The sequence below is a fragment of the Schistocerca nitens genome, chromosome 4 (genome assembly GCF_023898315.1).
Source record: "Schistocerca nitens isolate TAMUIC-IGC-003100 chromosome 4, iqSchNite1.1, whole genome shotgun sequence".
In the NCBI taxonomy this organism is placed as follows: Eukaryota; Metazoa; Arthropoda; class Insecta; order Orthoptera; family Acrididae; genus Schistocerca; species Schistocerca nitens.
Genome location: NC_064617.1, coordinates 22,607,763 through 22,634,322, shown reverse-complemented (window position 1 = coordinate 22,634,322; position 26,560 = coordinate 22,607,763). Strand labels below are relative to the sequence as shown.

The 26,560-nt window shown below is 40.2% G+C and overlaps 1 protein-coding gene across 2 annotated transcripts in view; it reads right to left on the bottom strand.

Moving 5' to 3' along the window:
- Positions 1-409: 409 nt before the first annotated feature.
- LOC126251681 (GTP-binding protein GEM-like) overlaps positions 410-26,560 on the bottom strand; it is a 517,230-nt gene continuing 491,079 nt past the window's right edge. Inside the window, exons 4-5 of one of the 2 annotated variants that reach the window (XM_049952263.1) lie at positions 16,049-16,329; positions 410-481 (exon numbers count right to left, since the gene is read on the bottom strand). In XM_049952263.1, the coding sequence (XP_049808220.1) occupies positions 16,058-16,329 (272 nt within the window). In that variant the 3' untranslated portion in view covers positions 410-481; positions 16,049-16,057. Of the gene's footprint in view, positions 482-14,293; positions 16,330-26,560 lie in introns of those variants that run through there. The other variant, XM_049952262.1, reaches the window with a different exon arrangement.

Genomic DNA, 26,560 nt, shown 5'->3' with positions numbered 1-26,560 from the left:
AGATCATACAAAATACTGCAGATTATGTGTACATAATACTGCAGATTATGTAAACATAATCTTACAATTCTTTGTGATATCTTTCAGGTACAGTGTAGTACATTGATTACAGATTCTGTATCTATATGGCTCAGTACATGAAAAATTTCTCCATCAGTAGCATTGTCAATAAACTACCTAAGCAGTCACTGTTGTGTGTTTAGTGCCCAAACAACAGTGAGAATCTTACACAAATTGCAATTACTACTCTTAAAATTGTGTGTAGCAAATACTGCTTCATACCTGTGCACACTTTCATGGAGATTATTGACATCTTCTGCAATAATATCAGCAGTTCTGAAACTGGTGCTTTCCTAGTTGCAGTATGTATTCCAAGCACACTCCAGATAAATGCAGTGATAATCAGTTCCAGTACCTTACTTCCCATGACAGTCAAGTTGTAACCTCACCAACTGAGCTCTATGGTGAGAAATGTTGTCATCTATAAAAAGTAATTAACTGCAATAGCACCAGCATGTGGTAGTTAGCTGGTGATTTATATGTTTGTCCTGTGTATCAACTCCACTGTTAATCATGATGATGAAGATAGAGTAAGTGTCAACATGTACTTCAATTCCATACATACTGCTGATCTACAAATAAGTAAATCCAATATCTAAAACACTATAACAATGATAGGTAAGTATTTTATTCCCTTACACTACATATGCTGCAACATTCTACATAAAATTTGACTGTGGAATAGGCATTGAGATGAAAATATTTTCAGTTTCCTTTGACAGCTAAGTTTTCTACCTGGAAGTAATTTTGTGTCAATAGCCAGGCAATGAAAACTTTTGTTGCAGCACAATTCATCCTTTCTCTGGACTGAATTGAACTGAAAGAAGAATAATGAAGTTCCTTTTGTATTCCCACCTACTGTTGTAATGTGTGCATTATCGTAACATTTTAATGTTGCTGAGTATCTGCAGGAGGCCCTTAGCCATTGCAGTACTTCTTCCTTTCCTGTGCCGTAATCTCACTCTGTGACTTCATCTTTTCTCAGACTTGGCCTGCAGAACAGATACCCATGGACAATGTAGCCTGTTTGTTGGACATTGATTGTATTTAGTTTACACCATTTATTTTGGTTAACTCATACTGGTTCCCCACATCTGGGTTTGACACCCACATTTTCAAAACTTTTACAGAAATGAAGGCCATATGGGGAAGATTTCTCAATATGCAACATGGTAGTCATTCCGTGTGGGGGGGGTCATCAGATACAGTGATATACTGAGGGATAGGTGCCTGTCTGCCTGGAACACAGGGTCTCCAGGTAGAAGTGATAAAGCAAGGTGGCCATTGCCCGAGGGGAGAGCCCTCATTTGGAGCAGGTGGCATCAGGGTGGGTATCTCACACAATGAAAAAATAAAAGTTATCAGCTGGTGTCCGTCAGACTCTGGCATCCACTTCAAACATAATTAAATGCTTCACTGCAGATCATGGCCTTTCCTCTCTTGGCCACACTATGGTAGGGAACCGAAATCGAGTAAACTGCAGAAACTTATTCCTCCCTGTTTCTGGGTTGCACCTGAAATGATGAGAACCCAACATGGGTTCTGGAAACATCAGTCAGGTAATTGCAGTATTTCTCGATTTATGAAAAACATTTGACTAAATACCACATCAATGCTTATTATAAAAAGTAGAATCGTGTGGGGTATCAAGAGATGAGGATTTTTTTGGTAGGGATGACACATCAAGTTATTGCGGATGGAGAGTCATCGACATATGTAGAGGTAACTTCAGGTATGCCCTGGGAAAGTGTGTTGGTGCCCTTGCTGTTCATGTAGTAGATTAGTGACCTTCCAGACAATGTTAGTAGCAATTTCAGACTTACGCTGTTGTCTATAATGAAGTACTGTCTGAAAGAAGCTGCATAAATATTCAATCAGATCTTGATAAGATTTCAAATTGGTGCAAAGATTGTCAAATTGCTTTAAATGTTCACGAATGTAAAATTGTGCCCTTCACAAAACAAAAAGATGTTGTATCATATAATATCTGAGTCACAGTTGGAATTGACAAAGCCATAGAAATACCTGGGTGTAACACTTCATAGCAATGTGAAATGAAATGATCACGTAGGCTAAGTCGCGTGTGAAGCAGGTGGTAGACATGAGTTTATTGGTAGATTCTGGGTAAGTGCAATCAGTCTACAAAGGAGACTGCTTACAAATCACTCATGTTACCTATCCTAGAATATTCCTCACATGTGTGGGACCCATATCAAATTGGACTAACAGGGGATGTTTAACATAAACAGAGAAAGGCAGCATATATGGTTACAGGCTTGTTTCACCCATGGGAGTGTGTCACAGTGATGATGAAGAAACTGAACTAACAGACTTGGATTTAAATTACCCCTTTCAAGAACCAGTTTCAAATGATGAGCCTAAGAATATACTACAACCACCTACGTATCACTGCCGTAGAGATCATTAAGACAAGATTACATCAATTATAGCATGCACAAAGGCATTTAAACAGTCATCCTTTCTGCATTCCATACGTGGATGGAGTGGGAAAAAACCTAGTAACTGGTTCAATGGGATAGTCACATTGCCATGCATTTCACAGTGATTTGTAAATTATAGATGTAGAAGTAAGGCTGCCAGACAACAAGATTGCACTGTAGTACTCACCCTCCTTTTGAGGGGGATTCACTTCCTGAGAAAGTAAAAATTATGGTCTACTGTTGTGTGGCGAAGTTGTATTTGACACCCCCAATATGGTGCTTTAAGTGCCAATGTTTCAGGCGTACATCTTCATGAGCAACTCAAATTGTGGAGACTGTGGTTGGCTGCTTTGTGAAAACCCACCACGTATGAGACCATCTTTCTGAATTAATCGCAATTATGATCATCCTCCCGATTCTAACTGAGGAGCGTGAAACATCCAGAAGCTGAAGTCTTCAGTCATGTCTCGTACTATGAAGCTCAGACTTAAGTGTGATTCTATATATTACATCCCAATGGTATCAACTTTTGCCACTTCTGTGACCAACTCATCAGCAGTTCCTCAAGTATTTACTACTAACATTTCCTTAATGTAATCTCTGGTTCCCCCCATGAACCATGGACCTTGCCGTTGGTGGGGAGGCTTGCGTGCCTCAGCGATACAGATGGCCGTACCGTAGGTGCAACCACAACGGAGGGGTATCTGTTGAGAGGCCAGACAAACATGTGGTTCCTGAAGAGGGGCGGCAGCCTTTTCAGTAGTTGCAGGGGCAACAGTCTGGATGATTGACTGATCTGGCCCTGTAACAATAACCAAAACAGCCTTGCTGTTGTGGTACTGCGAACGGCTGAAAGCAAGGGGAAACTACAGCCGTATTTTTTTTCCGAGGACATGCAGCTTTACTGTATGATTAAATGATGATGGCGTCCTCTTGGGTAAAATATTCCGGAGGCAAAATAGTCCCCCATTCGGATCTCCGGGCGGGGACTACTCAGGAGGACGACGTTATTAGGAGAAAGAAAACTGGCGTTCTACAGATCGGAGTGTGGAATGTCAGATCCCTTAATCGGGCAGGTAGGTTAGAAAATTTAAAAAGGGAAATGGATAGGTTAAAGTTAGATATAGTGGGAATTAGTGAAGTTCGGTGGCAGGAGGAACAAGACTTTTGGTCAGGTGAATACAGGGTTATAAATACAAAATCAAATAGGGGTAATGCAGGAGTAGGTTTAATAATGAATAAAAATATAGGAGTCCAGGTTAGCTACTACAAACAGCATAGTGAACGCAGTGTTGTGGCCAAGATAGACACGAAGCCCACGCCCACTACAGTAGTACAAGTTTATATGCCAACTAGCTCTGCAGATGATGAAGAAATAGATGAAATATATGATGAGATAAAAGAAATTATTCAGGTAGTGAAGGGAGACGAAAATTTAATAGTCATGGGTGACTGGAATTCGTCAGTAGGAAAAGGGAGAGAAGGAAACATAGTAGGTGAATATGGATTGGGGGGAAGAAATGAAAGAGGAAGCCGCCTTGTAGAATTTTGCACAGAGCATAACTTAATCATAACTAACACTTGGTTCAAGAATCATAAAAGAAGGTTGTATACCTGGAAGAATCCTGGAGATACTAAAAGGTATCATATAGATTATATAATGGTAAGACAGAGATTTAGGAACCAAGTTTTAAATTGTAAGACATTTCCAGGGGCAGATGTGGATTCTGACCACAATCTATTGGTTATGAACTGCAGATTGAAACTGAAGAAACTGCAAAAAGGTGGGAATTTAATTGAAATACAGTAGAAGAAGAATGGGTAGCTCTGAGGGATGAAGTAGTGAAGGCAGCAGACGATCAAGTAGGTAAAAAGACGAGGGCTAATAGAAATCCTTGGGTAACAGAAGAAATATTGAATTTAATTGATGAAAGGAGAAAATATAAAAATGCAGTAAATGAAGCAGGCAAAAAGGAATACAAACGTCTCAAAAATGAGATCGACAGGAAGTGCAAAATGGCTAAGCCATCCCGGCTAGAGGACAAATGTAAGGATGTAGAGGCTTGTCTCACTAGGGGTAAGATAGATACTGCCTACAGGAAAATTAAAGAGACCTTTGGAGAGGAGAGAACCACTTGTATGAATATCAAGAGCTCAGATGGCAACCCAGTTCTAAGCAAAGAAGGGAAGGCAGAAAGGTGGAAGGAGTATATAGAGGGTTCAAGGGCAATGTACTTGAGGACAATATTATGGAAATGGAAGAGGATGTAGATGAAGACGAAATGGGAGATAAGATACTGCATGAAGAGTTTGACAGAGCACTGAAAGACCTGAGTTGAAACAAGGCCCCGGGAGTAGACAACATTCCATTAGAACTACTGATGGCCTTGGGAGAGCCAGTCCTGACAAAACTCTACCATCTGGTGAGTAAGATGTATGAGACAGGTGAAATACCCTCAGACTTCAAGAAGAATATAATAATTCCAATCCGAAAGAAAGCAGGTGTTGACAGATGTGAAAATTACCGAACTATCAGTTTAATAAGTCACAGCTGCAAAATACTAACGCGATTTCTTTACAGATGAATGGAAAAACTGGTAGAAGCGGACCTCGGGGAAGATCAGTTTGGATTCCGTAGAAATGTTGGAACACCTGAGGCAATACTAACCTTAGAGAAAGCTTTTGACAATGTTAACTGGAATACTCTCTTTCAAATTCTGAAGGTAGCAGGGGTAAAATACAGGGAGCGAAAGGCTATTTACAATTTTTACAGAAACCAGATGGCAGTTATAAGAGTCGAGGGGCATGAAAGGGAAGCAGTGGTTGGGAAAGGAGTGAGACAGGGTTGTAGCCTCTCCCCGATGTTATTCAATCTGTATATTGAGCAAGCAGTAAAGGAAACAAAAGAAAAATTCGGAGTAGGTATTAAAATTCATGGAGAAGAAGTAAAAACTTTGAGGTTCGCTGATGACATTGTAATTCTGTCAGAGACAGCAAAGGACTTGGAAGAGCTGTTGAACGGAATGGACAGTGTTTGAAAGGAGGATATAAGATGAACATCAACAAAAGCAAAACGAGGATAATGGAATATAGTCAAATTAAATCGGGTGATGCTGAGGGAATTAGATTAGGAAATGAGACACTTAAAGTAGTAAAGGAGTTTTGCTATTTAGTGAGTAAAATAACTGATGATGGTCGAAGTAGAGAGGGTATAAAATGTAGACTGGCTACGGCAAGGAAATCGTTTCTGAAGAAGAGAAATTTGTTAACATCGAGTATAGATTTAAGTGTCAGAAGTCGTTTCTGAAAGTATTTGTATGGAGTGTAGCCATGTATGGAAGTGAAGCATGGACGATAACTAGTTTGGAAAAGAAGAGAATAGAAGGTTTCGAAATGTGGTGCTACAGAAGAATGCTGAAGATAAGGTGCGTAGATCACGTAACTAATGAGGAGGTATTGAGTAGGATTGGTGAGAAGAGAAGTTTGTGGCACAACTTGACTAGAAGAAGGGATCGGTTGGTACGACATGTTTTGAGGCATCAAGGGATCACAAATTTAACATTGGAGGGTAAAAATCATAGAGGGAGACCAAGAGATGAATAGACTAAGCAGATTCAGAAGGATGTAGGTTGCAGTAAGTACTGGGAGATGAAGAAGCTTGCACAGGATAGAGTAGCATGGAGAGCTGCATCAAACCAGTCTCAGGACTGAAGACCACAACAACAAAAACAACAATCTCTGGTTAACATGCAAGTAAATTTGCCCTTTTGGTGCAGTAGGCCCTGCCCTCTTGTAGTACCTGCAGCACCATCTTTGGGGAACTCTACTTCCTGCACCCAGAGGAGAAGCAGCATCCTTCTCTGTTTCTACCAGTGACAGAGTGCTCTTTAGGGAACCCTCTTCCTGGAAATCTACATAGCAGTGAACAGGCACCAGCAAGTGGATGAAGGAGCTATGTACAGACTGCCAGTTCCAGATCCACCCTCTTCTCTTCCACTCATAGCCTCACAAAAATAAGCTGTGCTAGAGCACCCTCTAAAGTAGTTAAGCACAAGAAGAAGAAACCCGTGATAGAAAGATTACTCTCTTAGCCCCAGAGGCAGCAGATCCACATACTATTGGACTCTGAACTCATGTTCATTTATGTTGTTCCATCCCCACTGGGGCACAGCCCCTTCATACAATTCCAGGACATTCTTAACATGATGATTCAATGGAAGTGCAATGAATATTATTGTCACCTGCTACAACTACAACAACTAAAGTCACCTTCCGTGATCTGTATTGCCCTCCAAGAAATGCATTTTACTGATAATCATTCTCCAACACTTTAAGGTTACCATGGCTTGTGTTAGAACTGACTAGTCTTGAGAGAACATCAGGAGGGGTCTGTACATTCGTTGATACTGATCATTTGAGAGTGTAATCCCTCCGTATCACACCAGAAGCAGTAGTAGTGTGAATGTGAACGACCCCAGCAATCATGTCATGCATTTATTTGCCCCCAGTTGGGGAAGATGGTCATCTTAATCTGACAAGTCACCCCCCATCCTTTCTCCGACATGTGGATTTCAACACATACCACACCTATGGGGAAGTACTGTGTCATCTAGTATGGGTCTGTTGATGATCAACTTATTTCTGATATTCATCTGTGTCTCCCAATTGTAGTGCCCTGCGCACTTAAGTGCCACCCATGACACCTTTTTGGCTATTAACCTTACAATCTCTCCCCCCCAATCTTGTGGTTTCTCTATAATGGTCTCTATGTGGTGCTCTTCGTGTTTGTGATCACTTTCTGGTGATTCTGTCCATTCCCTGTCACTGCCTAAGGAACAAATTCCCATATTGGCCTCTTCAAAGCACCATCTGGCAATTGTACACTACTGCCATCAGCAGATTGTACTGTCGGGGCTGTCAGACTGCTGGAACTGCTATCACCCTTTTTATGGCCCTCTCCACTGGTGGCCAGTACCGTGTTGGACCGAAGACATTGCTACATCTGTTCAGGGCTGTCACAGGGCTTTACAATAACTCAAGTGACATCTTTTACAGACCACTCTCAGCCCTTTTAACAGGCTCTGTACCCATCTACCTAATTAAACAGCAAGAAGGAATACGATGAATGCTACATCTTCTCCTTCAGTAACACATTCCTCTTCATCTCAGATGTGGGCCAAGCCTTTCAACCTCCTTGGCCACCAAAGATCAACAACTGTTTCAGATTTCCTCCTTCAAGGTAATACTTCTACTAATGTGTTGTTTCCTACTGAACACTTCCCAACCCACTTTGCCAGAATGCCTGTGTCGTCTTCTTATCTGGATATGCCGAGTTGAAGAGATCCTTCTGTTCTTTACTCCCCACAACTCTGTATTAAATAATGAACCTTTCATTGACTGAGAACCGCTTAGTGCTCTTGAATCATCACATGATACAGTCCCAGGCACTTGGTTTCATTTATAATTGGACAATCCACTATCTGCGTGTGACTCACCGACTCCCTCTACTTGGAGTCTTTAACTGTATTTCGCTATATGATATTTTCTCTTTACAATGGAGAAATAGTGTCATCACTACAATCCTTAAACCGTGGAAAAACCTGATGTCCATTGACAGCTTCTGACCAATTAAATTAACCCACATGCTTTGTAAACTGCTTGAAAATATGGGAGCTCAAATGATTGTGATAGATTCTCGAATAACATGGCCTTTTGTCATCCTGTAAGTTTTGAGGAGAGAGGACCCAAAACCAACAATTTGGTTAGGTTGGATAAAGCAATTCAAAAGGCTTTTGCACAATGCTAACACCTCATTTTAGTCTTTTTTGACTCACACAAGGCATATGACACTGCGTCGTGCCATTGCATCACACTAAACCCTCCCTTGACTGGGGCTCTTTCAACCCTTTCATTTAAGAATTGTTATGTTGCTGAGCTCTGTGCCGAGTGTTATGTTCTTCCTTATCAGCGACTCTGGACTAGTGACCTCTATCAGATCCCCCTACCCACCCCCCACCTCTGTATGTTGACAACTTTTGAATGTGGTATAGCTCCCAATCTGTCGCCTTGACTAAACGTCAGCTACAAGGAGCCATCTGGAAGGCCTTCATGTGGAAGTTTTCCAACAGCTTCCAGTTTTCTTCCACAAAAACATGAGTCATTCATTTCTGCTGTTGTACCACAGTTAACTCCAACTCAGAGCTCTACATTTTTGGACTGTATTTAGCATGACCTGATGTCATCGCAATTGGACTATGATTGCATTTTGCAGTTCAATGGCACATTTGTGTTTGAAATTATTGGTCCCACTACTTCATCGTGGGCTCAGACTAGCTACTGGCACCTTCCAGACTAGCCCTATAGGTGGTCTCCTCACTGAAGTGGGGATGTACTTATTAGTTCTGATGGCACCAACTCTTGCTCACCTATGCACAAGCAGTCACCATATAACAATATCCAAATCATTTAATTATCAAATACATTCTTTTTTCACAGAAGGGGGACGATCTCCTGAACATGTCTTGACTTTCTGATGGGACCTCCACCAATTCCACTTTAGGATTTGTTCTTTATATATTCCCCAGGTCTCCTAGGACAAATCTGTTTCAAGGGCCTAAAGTTTAAGTCATCCCCATGACCTTCCAGTATCTGTTTCTCTCAGTTCTTCGCAGTATCAGGATGCTAACATCCTTTACGCTGCAGGCTCTAAAACCATATGCTGTTAAATTTCCCACTGGACAACATGTAGTGTTTTTAGAGCAAAGATAATAGCCATTACCAGAGCCCTTCAGTTTATTAAACAGACCTCCCTTGAGAGTGTTTTAATTTTTAGTGACTCAATGAATCTAATCTTATCCTCACGATCGCTGTGGGAGCAATATGTACAGGGTTGTAGCATATGCATAGCCTGTTCTTGAAACTTTTTTAGTAGAATTTCTTGGGGCACTTTCTGTCTGTGCTATTCTGTCTATCTGTTTCTGCCAGTTCAGTTCTTTCAACATCTCAGAGACACTCTCCCATGGGTCAAACAAACCTGTGCCCATTTGGCCTGTCCTTCTCCATATACATTCAGTCCATTTCGTATGGGTCCCATACACTTCAACAGTATTCTAGAATGTGTCACACAAGTGATTTGTAAGCAATCTCCTTTGTAAACTGATTGCAGTTCCCTTAGTGCTATACCCATGGATGAGCCTATGTGGTCATTCCACTAGTAAGTGTTATACCCAGATTCAAACTGTGACTCACTAATATTATTTTCATAGGATACTATTTTTTTTTTGAAATGCACATCATACAGTTTTGAACATTTAAAGCACTAATTTGAAATCTTATCCAGGTCTGACTGAACATTTCATACAGCTTTGTTCTAACTGTATTTTGTTGTAGATAACTGCATCATCTGTGAAAAGTGTGAGGTTACTACCAAGATTGTCTGCAAGATCATTAATATAGGTCATGAATAGCAGAAAGGACACAACATGCTTCCCTGGGGTACACTCAAAGTTACTTCTACATCTGTTGCTGACTCTCCATCAAAGATAATATGTTGCATCCTCCCTATCAAGAAATCCTCAACCCTGTCATATATTTCGTCTGATACCTCATACGATCATATTTTCGGTAATATGCATAGGCGTCACAGCAGCAAGCATTCTCACATTATGATTATGGCAATAATTTTGTACAAGAACAATTTCAGTAACTACAGACAGACAGCAGCCGCACCAGAAAACACTTACGGCAATGCCTAGCACTTGCAAGGTCATAGTGGAAATAAACAGGGAAACAGACATTTTAATAAAAAAAAAATGGTTCAAATGGCTCTGAGCACTATGGGACTTAGCATCTATGGTCATCAGTCCCCTAGAACTTAGAACTACTTAAACCTAACTAACCTAAGGACATCACACAACACCCAGCCATCACGAGGCAGAGAAAATCCCTGACCCCGCCGGGAATCGAACCCGGGAACCCGGGCGTGGGAAGCGAGAACGCTACCGCACGACCACGAGATGCGGGCACATTTTAATCATAATTACAGGAATAAAGGGCACTTTAATAACAACTAGTCTTTATGCTTAAATGAACCAGATTCGCCATCCTGTGTGGCCGAGCGGTTCTAGGCGCTACAGTCTGGAACCGCGCGACCGCTACGGTGCAGGTTCGAATCCTGCCTCGGGCATGGATGTGTGTGATGTCCTTAGGTTAGTTAGGTTTAAGTAGTTCGAAGTTCTAGGGGACTGATGACCTCAGAAGTTAAGTCCCATAGTGCTCAGAGCCATTTGAACCAGATTCACATTTTCACCCGCGACAAGGTAATCTAAATCATTCAGAACCTCAGCGCACTGTTCAAATAATTGAAGTCGCTTCTGCCAACGCACCGAACGGTGCAGACGCTATACAACAATGACTAGCGGGCCAGGCGTCAGATTATGCCGATGCTGCGCCAACACAGGGTACACCGCATTCTGCACACATTTAGAGCATATGATCCGCTTAGAAGACATCATGGATTTACTGTTACGTGAAATTGACCAGCCTCTGAAGCATCTTTATTATCCTGTTATTACCATTCAAGTAGGCAAACCCGTATTAAAAGCGGTTCTGGATTCTGGTTCTCTTGTTATTCCCGTCAGTGACGCAGCATCCAACCGCTGCATTTTTGATGATTCTTGTGCGATGTTACAAAATCGAAATAAATGGTGCTCTACCTGGTACAAGCGTTGAAGTAAAATTTCAAACTCATTTACAATTTTCTACTCAAGGTCACACGTTTTTCGCTAACTTTCTTATCGTTCCACTTTTAACAACTTCCGTCATTTCTTAAACAGGCATAAAGCAATGCTGGATTTAACAACTCCTGTATTACGACGACAATATGATATTTTTAAATTTTGATCAGAGCCTCTCTACCGAGGAACAAGATGTCAATCGCCTGCATTTTCTTTCCTCAAATAGAAATATCAACTGTTACATCACACATTTAATTCTGCTGACCCGTACCGTGAGCAGAACGATGGTGGCACTGTGACTGACATTTTCGACACGATTCAGAACAAAGTTGACAATTGTAAAGCCACCTCTGATTTTCATAAACAACAATTACGGGAAATCTTACGAACTCATGCTCACGTTTTTGATCATGTACCTGGCACTGTTCGTGGTTTTCTTTATGAATTTCGAGTTAAGCCACGCAGTACTTCTGTTAGACGACACTACACCATTGCTTTTGTTTATCGTCTGAAAGTCAAAGAAGAAATGAATTCCATTCTTCAACATGGTATTATTGAGCCGGCAGCCAGTCCTTATAACAGTCCGCTTCATATTGTGCGAATGAAAGTTGGTTCACTGAGGCTTGTTCTCGATTCGAGACAAATCAACAACATTATACCAGAAACCGATAGACCGCAAACCTAGGAGGAGATTCATCAAAAATTTCATGGCGTCACAGTTTTCTCCTCCCTTGATTTAAAATATAGTTTCTGGCAGATTGAACTGCACCCTAATTGCCGCAAATATATGGCCTTCCTCTGTTTTGGAATATGCTATCAGTTCCGTAAACTTCCTTTTGGATTAAATATTTCGTCTACAGTATTCATTAGAGATTTAAATTCTATTTTACCAGAGCATTTGAAAAATAATATTACCACTTATGTCGATGGTGTTCTCATATCCGAAAAGACGCGGGATGAGCACAACGATACCTTGAATTCTTTGCTACAAGTCTTTTCTGACCCATTGTGCTAGAGTCAACCTCAGCAAATCTGAATTTGACAAATATGGCATCAAATTTTTGGGTCACGTCATATATGTTTCTGGCACTGAACCTGACTCGGATGTGTTGCAAGCTATCTGTGACATCACCACACGCACTTCAAAACGACAAGTCAGACGTTTTCTCTGTTTGGTCAAATTTTTCCTTCGTTTTGTGCACTACAGGGCTCTCGATATCCCACGTTTGTACCAACTTAGCGGCAAAAAGCTCCAACTAGTTCTGACACGACGGAAGCCAACAACAATTTGTCAATTTAAAAGTCGTGTGGGCCTTTGCCAAATTCCGACACTTCTTATTTGACAAGATTTATACTGATCACAGAGAGCTGCAACTTCTTATGTTCGCAAAACTTTCTCATGAGCGTTTACATCGTTGGGCTATGTATTTACAAGAATTTCGCTTTACGGTCATCTATTTTCCCGGTGTTGAAAATATTGTCGCTGATGCATTATCTCGCTCACTTGGTAGTACTCTGTGTGGCATGACAAAATTCTGTTGAACAACCAATTTCAGTGTGTTGTGCATTCAACAGGTAGCTTTCGAAAACTTCTTCTTCGGCGATGACCGACATTGCTAAAGAGCAAGACAGGGATCCGATCTGGAAAGACATCAAACGGCAATGGCACGACAAAAACAAACCTTCTATCAGACTCTACTACCTCGTTCGGAACACCATCTTGTTTAAACGGTTAACATCTGACTGTTCTACCTCGCGAGTCGGCATTCCCGAGCATCTAGTTAACGAACTTGTAGGGTTCACACATCTCAGTTACGCTCATTATGGAGCCCGCAAATGCTGTTTAATTCTTCGTCAAACGTCTTATTTCTTTAACATAGAGAAATGCATTCGTCGTGTTCTTATGAAGTTCAAATTATGTCAGAAAGCCAAGACAACAATATCTTCCTTTTATACTCAGCTGTATCTGATCATTCCTGTGAAATTACATCTAGCAGCCGTTGACTTATACGGCCATATTGTTACCAGCACACAAGGCTTCTCTTATGTTTTCTTAGCTGTGGTGCTCACGTCGAAATTTGTTTCATTCACACATTTGCGTAGTGCTACCAACAAAACTGTGTCCGCCGCCTTTGTTAAGAATTTTTTAACAAAAGTTGTTCACGTTGACAAGGTCATTTCAGACAACGGTCCGCAATTTAAGTCAAGTTACTGGACTCGCACTCTCTCGAGCAGGAAAATCAAATCCATTTACATTTCCTGCTATCATGTTTCTTCAAAGCCAGCTGAACGCATTATGAAAGAGATACGTAAACTATGCAGATTGTACTGCCACAAGAAACATAGAGATTCGGACAAATACATTTACACATTTCAGGATGTTATCAACTCGATTCCCAACGCTTCTACCTTACTTTCTCCGTACCTTCTATTGAAAAAGGAACTGCTACCTGACAGAATCAGAGAACTAATATCGATACCTAAGTCACGTTACTTACGACACAATCAAATAGTGGATATAGTCTTAGGAAACGATTCAAAGCCAGGAGCCTTCCGGAATCAAAAAATTACATCAGTTAATGCCATGAGGGATGGGAAGAGCAAGGTAGAAGTGAGAAGTAGAATTGCTCAAGCAAAGGCTGCTTTTAAATGCCACCAGGGATGGAAAGAGCAAGGCAGGAGTGAGGAGTAGAATTGCTCAAGCAAAGGCTGTTGTGTTTTCCTAATCATCATCATTTCATCCCCATCGACACGCAAGTCGCCAAAGTGGCATCAAATCGAAAGACTTGCACCCGGCGAATGGCCTACCCGACGGGAGGCCCTAGTCACACATTATTTACATTTATCTTGACCATTCATTCTTGTGGAAGCCATGATTTTCTCATATGTACTGAATGAATTAGGAAACACATACACAGCTTGACAGGCAACATACTCACACCACTGATACTAATACACCTAACCTGTTTCTTATTTTCAAGAACATTGTAAGCAGATCATACCTTTTACTGTTCCCCTTTATATTATCAGGAATGTTTCAAAGTAAAATTCATAAAATTTGAAATAAACTTTATTGTTTCTGCTTTTACACTCTGTACATAACTGTTACAATAATGTGCCATTGGTCACTGTGTGGCACATTACATTTATGACCTCTTCTTATTTATTTAACCATACATTCCTAATACTAAGTGATAAATTACTGCACTAATGAAAATCTGACACAACATATTAGTTCTAGCACTAGATGTGATACATTCTTAGTATTATAATCATATCAGAATAAATATTGTATTAATTGTAGTATTGTCATGACACATGAACTCAATTTTATTGATGAATGTATGGAAATAATAATCAATGATAACCATTGACAATGTGACTAACTGCATGGATATACTGTTTGAAGCAGACACTATAATTTAAAAAATTAAACTTTCAGAAGAATAAGACAAAAGCATTCTTTTTACCAGCAGATGAATGAGAATGTTAAAGAAATTAAGTATTTGAGCTTCCTAAAGAGTTTGTCTAAGTTACAAAGAAATTAATTTTAATGAAATAGTGATGAATTATTAGTTGTTTAGCACCTTTATTATTGTTGTTGAAGGATGTAGAGCAGTTACATGTGTTTTTCTTTTCACAACAAGCAAACAATGCAATCTCTCAATAATGTACACTCACTTTTATTTACTTCATGCTACTTCATTGCAGAGTGTCATAATTCATTTTAATTTTGTATCAGCACACAATGAATAAAAAATAATACACTAATTTCTAACAAAATCCTATCCACTCACTTTATTTAATGGCTACTTACTCTTGTTATATTAAATTACTAAATAGAAATCAAACTCTATAAGTTATAAACTGTAATAAAAATGTACTAAAAGGCACTGTTAGGTTTCATTTGAACTCACATACTATTCTTCCTTCAAGCTACACTTCAATTTCATTGTGATGTAAGGGACCAGCATATATATATATATGGATTCTTTTATTAATTATTTATTTGTTTTTTATGTGGAAATATGATAATGTTTGTGATCAAAATTTAGTCAAAATGATGGTCTTTTTCTTTCTAAATAATAGGTGTCATATACAGTATATCAAAAATGTATAGTGCTTACAGTTCTTAAAGTAAGAAAGGCAAGTATATATTATCAGAACTCCTTATTTTGGCATATATGTCTTCAGCACCAGTTAGAATGTGGCTTTGAGGTTCAGGTGACCTCAGGTAACTTATTAAGGACCAACTTTCAATCTTCACAAAGGGATATGGTCCACTTCTCAACTTAATGCTATTTTCAGTATTTTAGTATATGAATGACATTTCATTCAACAATAGCTATCTACTAAACAAAGATAAACCTTATGGTCATCTATTGTGGACTTGTCAACTACATATATCATGCTGTAAATATATTTTGAACATGTATTCTTGCAGTATAAATTTTCTGTACAATTACATCCATCTATTTTTTCACTCATTTTATTAACAAAAGTTCTTGTATTAATTTCTTCATGAAATTGAGGCAGTACTTTTCATCATTTGCAAAATATATGGAAGAATTTTTTTGTTGACCTTTTGACAGGGATTTGCTATTCAAATAGTGTATCACCACTTTGTAAACTGTCAACAATATTCAAGGACTGACAAAATAGGCTTTAAAGTTGAAAAAGAATCTAAACTAAATATCTGAAAGACAGATGAACTCTTAGTGGTGATGAAAAGCACAACCAGAGTCTACTATGCCATATAAATATTTTATTCTTAGATGAAACTTATTTACAATATTGTATTGCACTTCATACCTCATCAACTTAAAGAACATGGAGATTCTCACAATTTTTGAACTTGGAATCTTCTTTTCCAAATAGCCATGTAAACATCTGGCGGGCTTTCATACTTGCACGGACAACGCCACGGCTCTTATACCAGTGAGTTGAGCTTTCACGCTCAGAAATGACTGTGTGCAGGATTTTCAGTCGAATTTGGTTGAGAATGCCGACTAGTAGTTCATCCACATTGTGGCTGATTCCCACAGAAATTTCTATGAACTTTGCCCTGTAGGTGCATGCAAGACATTTTCCATCTGCAACAAAAATAAGACACCTATAAAGGTTACAGAAAAACACAGAAATGTTTAATTTTTTGATTTATAATTCACTGATAATATGTGACACAACAATATTAATTTATCATAGCAGTTATATTGACAACAGCTGTAAAATGATGATATACGTTTTTAAAAAAATTCCCCAACCAGAGAATTTGCAGAGTTTGCAACATTTTACCAAGAAACCTGTTCCCCTTCACTAGAAATAATTGTGCATAGCAAGCTGTGTAACTTAGTTAAAAATTAAGTGTTTTCTCAGTGTATTTAATGGGAAGGGTATGTCACAGCCAGTAGTTTTTACTAGTATTTTAAAATTTAATAATTCAAAAACTTTAATGGATAGTGGAATGAAACTTAAACCAAGCAGTTAGTAGCCCATATTTTGACCCCCATGTAAAAAAATTAAAAACTTTGGAATACATAGTAGAGTGAATGCTGATTTTATCGTACATACTTATTTAGGTGCAATTTTTATTTTAGCTACAATGTACTTCCATACTACTCAACATGAAAGATGAAAACAATTTTTTTCTTTTAACTATCATCTTGATACAGTAAAACAGGAATATTTACCGATTTGTTGTTTTGTGTCTCTTTAAAAAAATGCTGTTTTAGAACTTAATTTTTTTCTTCTAATAAATTAATTAAATATGACTGCTCCAACATAAAATATTAATACATTGCTGAAAAAAGTGGTTCACTATGTAGGCAATCACTATATTATTATTCATGCAAAATTTTGTTTTTGTAGCTTTAATAATGGATTACATAATTATACCTAAGTACATAAAACTGCTCATTATGGAAAATTGAAACTAATTTTCATCACATTTTCTTCTCAATAATAACATGGCAAAACATTCTAGCTATAGATTGTTGATTGTGGTTGTCATTTTTCATATTATATAGTTTTGTTTCTTTTCTCTGTTTTCTGGTCTCCTTTCTTATGTTTCAGCAAGTTTTTCCATCTTCAGTGACATGTTACCTGTCCACTCACAGCAGCCCACTTTTTATACTGTCCCCAGATTTTAATCTGCTTGTCACTGCCATCATTAAAAATATTATGGTGGCCATCACAGCAATCTGAAAAGCTGACATGCCAACAAAAACAGTTTTTGGCAAGCATTCCCAAATGCAACAACTGAAGCATTCATTTGTATACTGTGTTTGCCATGTAAACATTTTTCCAGGTGTCTAGAATCTGAAAGATCTCCATGTAGTGGTTTTAGTTCCATCATAAAAAAGGGTACTCAGAGTGGGAGACTCAACGTGCTCTCCGTCCACCCACTACAGCACAACCCGTGGAGATGGATGAAATCACGAGGGAGGAGGTAGGCACTGCATTTATTCCATTTACAGGCGCACTCTCGGGGAAAATCGCCCGCATTTTGAAGAAACATCGGGTCGGAACTGTGTTTTGTCCTCCGAATAAAACTCGTGCACTGGTGGGGAGCGCCAAAGATGACCTCGGTTTGAGGAAGGCCGGCGTGTACCAGATTCCGTGTCAATGTGACAAGTCGTATATTGGTCAGACGATGTGTACCGTCGAGGATCGATGCCGTGAACACCAGAGGCACACTCGACTGATGTATCCGAGCAAGTCGGCGGTCGCTGAACATTGTTTGTCGGAAAATCACGCTATGGAATATGAACGCACGAGGATTCTGGTACAGACGTCGAGATACTGGGACAGCGTTGTTAGAGAGGCCATCGAAATTCGCAGCAATGACGACCTCATAAACCGTGACTGTGGCTATAGTCTTAGCAAGGCTTGGGAACTAGCGATTGGGTTAATCAAGAGTAAATCGAGCAAACGTATAGTTGTGACGACCACGGCGGACATAGCCATCACACCGACGTCATCTCAGATGCCGACGCAATCTGTTCCACCGCGATCCCGCGGCGCGGGGAGCGGAGGGAGCGCGCCGCGGGCGGAGGGTATTTAAATCGGCCGCCGCCGCGACCGAACCCAGTTCCCTCTGAACAGCCATAGCGTACGGATCTCCGTGCCGGCACGTTCACAGGAGCTCAGTCCGTCAGTTCACCTGATGATGGCGACATGTATGATCGCCGAAATATTGTGCCCGTTGGACACTGTAGACCGGCAGTACACCCGTGGATATTTTGATTATCAAATACGCCGAGGGAAACTCAAGAATCAATCATAACTGTTTCTTGCATGAGATGTGCATTTCTATTGGGTTTGTGCATTTGCTTCACACCTATTTTACTTGCACCATGGAGTGTTTCCTTTTAGGCAGAAACTGTGCCATGGATGCTCATCAGCGGATATTCTGTGAAACAGAGTTACCCAATTTACTTTTCTCATCTCACTGACATTTTGGCTGTTTTCCATTTATGATTTGATAAGTCTGCCTTGTCTGCCAATTGCTTTGCCATCAGAGTTTTTTTTTCCTGTCATGTCCTTGCAGAGTCTTGCCCCCATTCTCTTCTGCACATTACCTACACATTCCATTTTTACTTCAATTTTTCCATATGGTCTGGCTGCCATAACACTATTGAACCTTTCACATCACTATTTAGTGGGTTTATCGCAGGCTGGGTATAGCAGCTGACCCACTATAAAAAATAGAGAATGCGCCCTTCTTTTCCACACCTTCAAAGTTTCTGTCACGTTTGTAATCATTTATGTTATTGGCACAGCCTTGGCAGTGTTTTGTCAGACATTTATTGTCCAGCGCCTTGCCTGAGTATACAGAAGTAACTGTGACAGCCCCACTCAGTGATGTATTGGCCCTCTTCTGCCATGAACCATCCAATGCAGCAACAATATCAGTGGACTGACAAATACGTGTAGTTTCTTTTGCCGTCCTTCGCATAGATTCTACTGTTACGGCATTATGAAAATGTCTGTGAAATTTGAAAGGTGCTGTGGGAGATCCATCAAAGTACAGAATATCTGGGCTGGTCTCCTCCCTACATAATACACCTCGTGTCATAAGCAAGGTGGTGACATTGTACACTTTGTTCCATTACACACTTGACATTCTACAACAATTTTGGTGGATAGGCATCTTCTCTTACTTATTATGTCCTCACTAAACATAAGGGATTTTTCACTATTACAGTGTTTACATTTAACACCAGACAAGAAGATAGGTTAAGGAAACGCAAACCTACACTTATAACAGTTGTAGACATAAAGAAAGCATTTGGCAATGTTGACAGGAACACTCTCTTTGAAATTCTGAAGGTAGCAGGTGTAAAATACAAGCAGCAAAAGACTGTTTACAACTGGTACAGAAACCAGACACGTTATAGAAGTCCAGGGGGATGAAAGGAAAGCAGTGGTTGACAAGTGAGTGAGACAAGACTGTAGCCTGTCCCCAGTATTATTCAATCTGTACACTGAACAAGCAGAAACCAAAGAAAAATTTGGAGTAGGAATTAGTATTCAGGGAGCACAAACAAAGACTTTTAAGGTTTGGGCAGTAAAATAACTAATGATGGCAGAAGGAGAGAGGACATAAAATGTAGACTAGTAATGCTGAAGATCAGATGGGTAGATCATGTAACTAATGATTAGATACCTAATAAAACTGGGGAGAGAAGAAATTTGTGGCTAGCAGAAGGGATCAGTTGGTAAGACATTCTGAAACATCAAGAGATCACCAGTTTAGTAATGTAGAGAGTAGAGGGGCACGGTTGGCATTAGAAAAATTTGTTGGTACAGGTTGCCTACATCAGGGCAAGCATACATTCAGGTGCAAACCTATTGTTTTCTTTTGATTGACAGGTCCTTAACGTATTGTTCTGCTAAGCTAATTATGACGCCCTGGGGATAATCCATCCTTTTCAGAAACCTCCCCCATCCCTCCCCTCCCCCCTCCCCATCCTCCTCGCAACCCCTCTGGAAACCTCTAACCCTCCACCTCCTACTCACTGATACAACTACACTTTCGGGCCTGAGTTATTTGAATAGCCCCCTCCCACTCTATCAGCTAGATTTACCAGTTAATTAAATTGACCAATTAATTAACCCCTCAGCCTGTGGTAAATCCCCCAGCCCACCCCTCCCCTCCCCTCACCCACTCCCCCCCCCCCCCCCTGCACACCCACTGCGTATTGGTTCTGTGGTGAAGAGGAAGGGTCTCAGACAGGAAATTCAATTACACAGCAAAATGTATATTATTTATTTATAAAAAATTCTATCTCTCTTGCTTAGCATTCTCTGTTGTTTAAAAATATGCAGGTCTTGTAAAATACATGAAAATGAATTAATTAAATCGATCACCTTTTTAATTTCGATCACACATAGAATACCATCATGAAACACTCATCACACATAACTACACCGTTAAAAATCTTTAGATTGCAAAGCACGCACTGTCCGCCGCCTGCAGGAACGAAGTGTGTGGTGGCCAAGAGACCATACTACGCCCATTTGGGGCTTCGCAACTGCTGTACTGCCCATCCAGCAGCCCCGTGTGGCACAAAGACCGGATGTCACGTTAATCCCCGAAAAACGCGTCAGGGGGCGGCATTCCTTTGGTACTTGATACCCGAGAAATTCCTGTCAAAACACATACACTCCCTCTGTCTCTCTCTCTTTCTTCTCAAACAGTCACGTGCTGCAGTATGCCACTGGCCAGCTGTGCACACACCATTGATCGCAGTTGGATCGACTGCAAACAAATCAGCACTTACCTGGGAAACCTGGAGCTGTGGATGACTTAGAAATATCCCCTCATTATCTCAGAGTGTTTGGCTAATGGGACAGTTTTCCAGTGATTTCTAGTGGTAGTTAATAGTATTGGAATATATGGCAGGATTTGATCATGAAACCACCTCGCTTCCAAACCGTACTGGATTTTTGTTTCCCTTGCCTCCTATCGGTGGATATTGGCAGACTTAGGTCTTTTGGTAGTAACTCCATCACCTTGGAGGTAACTCAAAATTTCAAATTCGGCTGAGTTGCATGCTATGTCTTTAAACAGTTTGTGGGAATGGACGGACAGATGCATGCTTGCAATACAACTATCGGAAACGATCAACTGATCAATTGGGTATTTGAGACTGTGATTGGGTTTTTAAAGAATTCCTAAACTGGGTCCCTCCACTACATTCGGAAGGAGTAAGGGCCCAGGGTGGAGGTCACAGCAAATACCACTGCAAGAGAGTCCACTGCGATGTACCGAGTAGCAGTAAACATGACACACTTAAACCAGTACCCAGTTGTCATGGCTATATGTCAGAGATTGCTGAAACAGTCGCACATCATGTCCCGATGTCCACAAGCGCTGCCAATTCCCTCATATGCCACTGGTGTGAACGCTGTAAGGTCTGTGAAAATTACTCCCAGAGCCACAGTTGTGGATGCACGTGTATGCCAGGGTGCACCACCCCAGTCACGGTGGGAATCCGGAGTGTTATCAATACGTCTAACGTAAAAACCTGTCATTTCGAATCTTCTCTCACGCAACACACGTCAGCTTCTACTCCGACTCACCGCACAATGGTCACTCCACAAGACCTAGTTACCGCAAACAAGAGCAGACAGGTCGGCTCATTCCTTTTTCTTAACCGCCCATCACAGGCTGAGCCTCCAGTTGCAGACTGCTCATGACCACTCCTGCAGCCAGCCATGGCGCACTGCAAAAAAAAACAGCTACACCTTGGGTGTGTACAGGAATATACAGTTCCACCCTGACAAAGAACCCTGCCCGGTTTAAAAAATCCACTTCATCCAATCCAAGACAGCAGTGATGTCGACCACACACCTCGAATTTATCATGCAAATTGTAGATTTCACCCTTTTATACAAGTTATTTTCGAAGACAGAAGGAATGAGAGCATTCACGCTTTTCACATTGTTAAAGCATCGTTACTTGTGGGAATCCTACATTTCCTCCAAGTATTTTCTTATCAGGCAGAAGAAATCTGTTCTGATCAGCTTAATATGTTTTATGCCATAGAACACAGGACTAGAATATTAAACTCATTTTCTGCTCACGAGGGAGTGCTAAGAGCATGCTGCACCTCTGCCCCTCCTGCCACCTCACTTTCAAACTCACTTAAAGTAAACAAATGCATCGCCACATATGAAGTGTTTCAAGGTAACAGCACAAAGAAGATGTAAATAAATATCGTGTTTATACTAGTTATCACTTCATAATTCAGTAATACATATGATTTTATTATGATTCTCATCTCTTCCTGTGCAGGTGGGAGATTGAAATTTCGTTAAAAGATACCGCCGCTGTGGAAAAGAGCCTGATTACTTGTCTAACCTTAACCACCCACCAGGCGATACCTCACTGATGCCACATTGATAGGCTATAGGACGAGGAATTCCGCCTTATGCAAGACATCTCCTTCAGTTTCATTCCAACCAGACATGTTTCGGCACTTTTTGTGCTATCTTTAGTGGGTTATTTTTCTTCTTACCGTAAAATTGTTGTTACATATTAATATTTAGAGGAACTTTTGGTACAAAATATTTACAATTGTGAATGAATAATTGTTGTAAAATAATATACATCATTATATATGACGGTAGTGTCTGTTCCCGAAAGAACAGTTACCGTGGATGACCATGCAGCTTTGCTAGAAATGAAATGATAATTAAATGGACACCCTAGCTGCAAACAGACACTACCGTCATATATAGTTAAAGTATGGCTTCCCGGCCATTGACCTTGTGCGAACGCACACGCTATGCCTGAACTCGTACGGGACTTGGTAGATTAATCTGCCACGAGTAATGAGTATGATGGGCAAACATCTATTAGGTGCACTACGAATGTAGTGGTGTGGACATGTTGGGAATGTGGATCTCACGGGGAGCGTGCAAGGGATAAGTCCCTGCAGACGCACTATCCTCTGTGCCCGAGGTGGCTCAGATGGACAGCCGGCACGGTAGCTCAGCGTGTTCGGTCAGAGGGCTAGCTGCCCTCTGTAATAAAAAAACTGAGTTAATGGATCAACAACGAACTGAAACGGGTGTCTTTCGACGTCCGCCCAGAGCAGATACAACGAACAAAATGAGATAAAAAAAAAAAAAGATGGATAGAGCGTCTGCCATGTAAGCAGGAGATCCCGGGTTCGAGTCCCGGTCGGGGCACAAATTTTCAGCATGTCCCCAATGAAGTTCATCAACGCCTGTTTGCAGCTAGGGTGTCCATTTAATTATCTTTTCATTATACATCATTTATTTACAGTTCACTGTTGAGATATGTATTAACGACCTGATGTATGGTATGGTGATTATAACATTATGTCTAACGTTCTACTTATTGCTTGATTGGCAAAAGAGAGGATGTATGCATTATTTTAGGTAACTTGCATGAAGCTATTGAGTATTTATGTTGATAGATAGTCTGCTACCCAACTACAACTTGTCATCTGCAAACAGCAATACGTAATTTTTTATTTATCTGTTTACTACACATTTACAAACGGAAATGAGTACATATCATTTGACATTATTTCTATGTACACACACATCCCAACAGAAGAAACCATCAACACCACAGATAGAAACCTCCAACTACAAGGAAGCATACCCACAACAAACATACTACAACAAATAACAGCCATACTCACGCTCATCACAGAGCAAAACTACTTCAGAGTCAACAAAAATTTTTACTCTCAACAAGATGGACTACCCATGCGATTCCCAATCAGTGGTCTACTACCTGACATTTTCCTCAGTCAGATAGAAAAACAAATCTTTGACAAAATACTAATAACAAAACAGTACAAAATAATACTTTGGTTGAGATATGTAGATGACATAATTTGCTTAATAGATGAACCTCAGCCTCGCAAGAAAGAACTTCATGTCAACATAAACTCCGTCCACCCACAGATACAGTTCACCACTGAAACACGAACAGATTGAGTACTTAATTTACGTATCTCACCATACACAAGAGAAGCATCAAATATGAATTCACAATCTACAGGAAATCCACAATCACCAGCACCATTATTCATAACCAATCCGATCACTCCATTACTCACAAAGAGGCCAGCTTCAGATATTTACTACAAAGACTGAACAAAACAGCCACAAACAAACATGTTTCCACACAAGAACTGAACACAGTAAAATAAAATGCACAGGAGAATGGATGGATATGATGCAAACAGAGTAGATAAAATAAACTACAAAATACAAAAACAAGCAATAAATAACTATGAAACTCACACACTAACACAACCCAACACAAAACAAATCAGCAAACAGTAAACAACAAATGGCACATAATGACTTACAACAACAAAATCACGCACAGGGTGGGTAATATACTAAAGAAACAAGGACTCGACATAGTATACAGAGCCAAAAACACGATACAAAGCAGACTTGGAAGAAATACCACCAACACTGACAAATACAGCTGGTCTGGTATACACCAACTTACTTGCAACTGCTGTCAATCTGTATATGTGGGTCAAACATGCAGGAATTTCAGAAGCAGGCATACAGAACATATCAGAGCACTGAAAAGCAATAGTTCATACTCAACATTTGCAGATCACCCGATAGCACACAATCACCACCCAACAAACATTGAAACTGACACACAGATCCTTAAAACTAGTAGCAGCTTACACCAAAGTTACCTGTAGAAGAAAACTATCACATCAAAAATCAATAGACCAAAGGAAGAACATAATAATTGTTGTAAAATAATATACATCATTATATATGACGGTAGTGTCTGTTCCCGAAAGAACAGTTACCGTGGATGACCATGCAGCTTTGCTAGAAATGAAATGATAATTAAATGGACACCCTAGCTGCAAACAGACACTACCGTCATATATAGTTAAAGTATGGCTTCCCGGCCATTGACCTTGTGCGAACGCACACGCTATGCCTGAACTCGTACGGGACTTGGTAGATTAATCTGCCACGAGTAATGAGTATGATGGGCAAACATCTATTAGGTGCACTACGAATGTAGTGGTGTGGACATGTTGGGAATGTGGATCTCACGGGGAGCGTGCAAGGGATAAGTCCCTGCAGACGCACTATCCTCTGTGCCCGAGGTGGCTCAGATGGACAGCCGGCACGGTAGCTCAGCGTGTTCGGTCAGAGGGCTAGCTGCCCTCTGTAATAAAAAAACTGAGTTAATGGATCAACAACGAACTGAAACGGGTGTCTTTCGACGTCCGCCCAGAGCAGATACAACGAACAAAATGAGATAAAAAAAAAAAAAGATGGATAGAGCGTCTGCCATGTAAGCAGGAGATCCCGGGTTCGAGTCCCGGTCGGGGCACAAATTTTCAGCATGTCCCCAATGAAGTTCATCAACGCCTGTTTGCAGCTAGGGTGTCCATTTAATTATCTTTTCATTATACATCATTTATTTACAGTTCACTGTTGAGATATGTATTAACGACCTGATGTATGGTATGGTGATTATAACATTATGTCTAACGTTCTACTTATTGCTTGATTGGCAAAAGAGAGGATGTATGCATTATTTTAGGTAACTTGCATGAAGCTATTGAGTATTTATGTTGATAGATAGTCTGCTACCCAACTACAACTTGTCATCTGCAAACAGCAATACGTAATTTTTTATTTATCTGTTTACTACACATTTACAAACGGAAATGAGTACATATCATTTGACATTATTTCTATGTACACACACATCCCAACAGAAGAAACCATCAACACCACAGATAGAAACCTCCAACTACAAGGAAGCATACCCACAACAAACATACTACAACAAATAACAGCCATACTCACGCTCATCACAGAGCAAAACTACTTCAGAGTCAACAAAAATTTTTACTCTCAACAAGATGGACTACCCATGCGATTCCCAATCAGTGGTCTACTACCTGACATTTTCCTCAGTCAGATAGAAAAACAAATCTTTGACAAAATACTAATAACAAAACAGTACAAAATAATACTTTGGTTGAGATATGTAGATGACATAATTTGCTTAATAGATGAACCTCAGCCTCGCAAGAAAGAACTTCATGTCAACATAAACTCCGTCCACCCACAGATACAGTTCACCACTGAAACACGAACAGATTGAGTACTTAATTTACGTATCTCACCATACACAAGAGAAGCATCAAATATGAATTCACAATCTACAGGAAATCCACAATCACCAGCACCATTATTCATAACCAATCCGATCACTCCATTACTCACAAAGAGGCCAGCTTCAGATATTTACTACAAAGACTGAACAAAACAGCC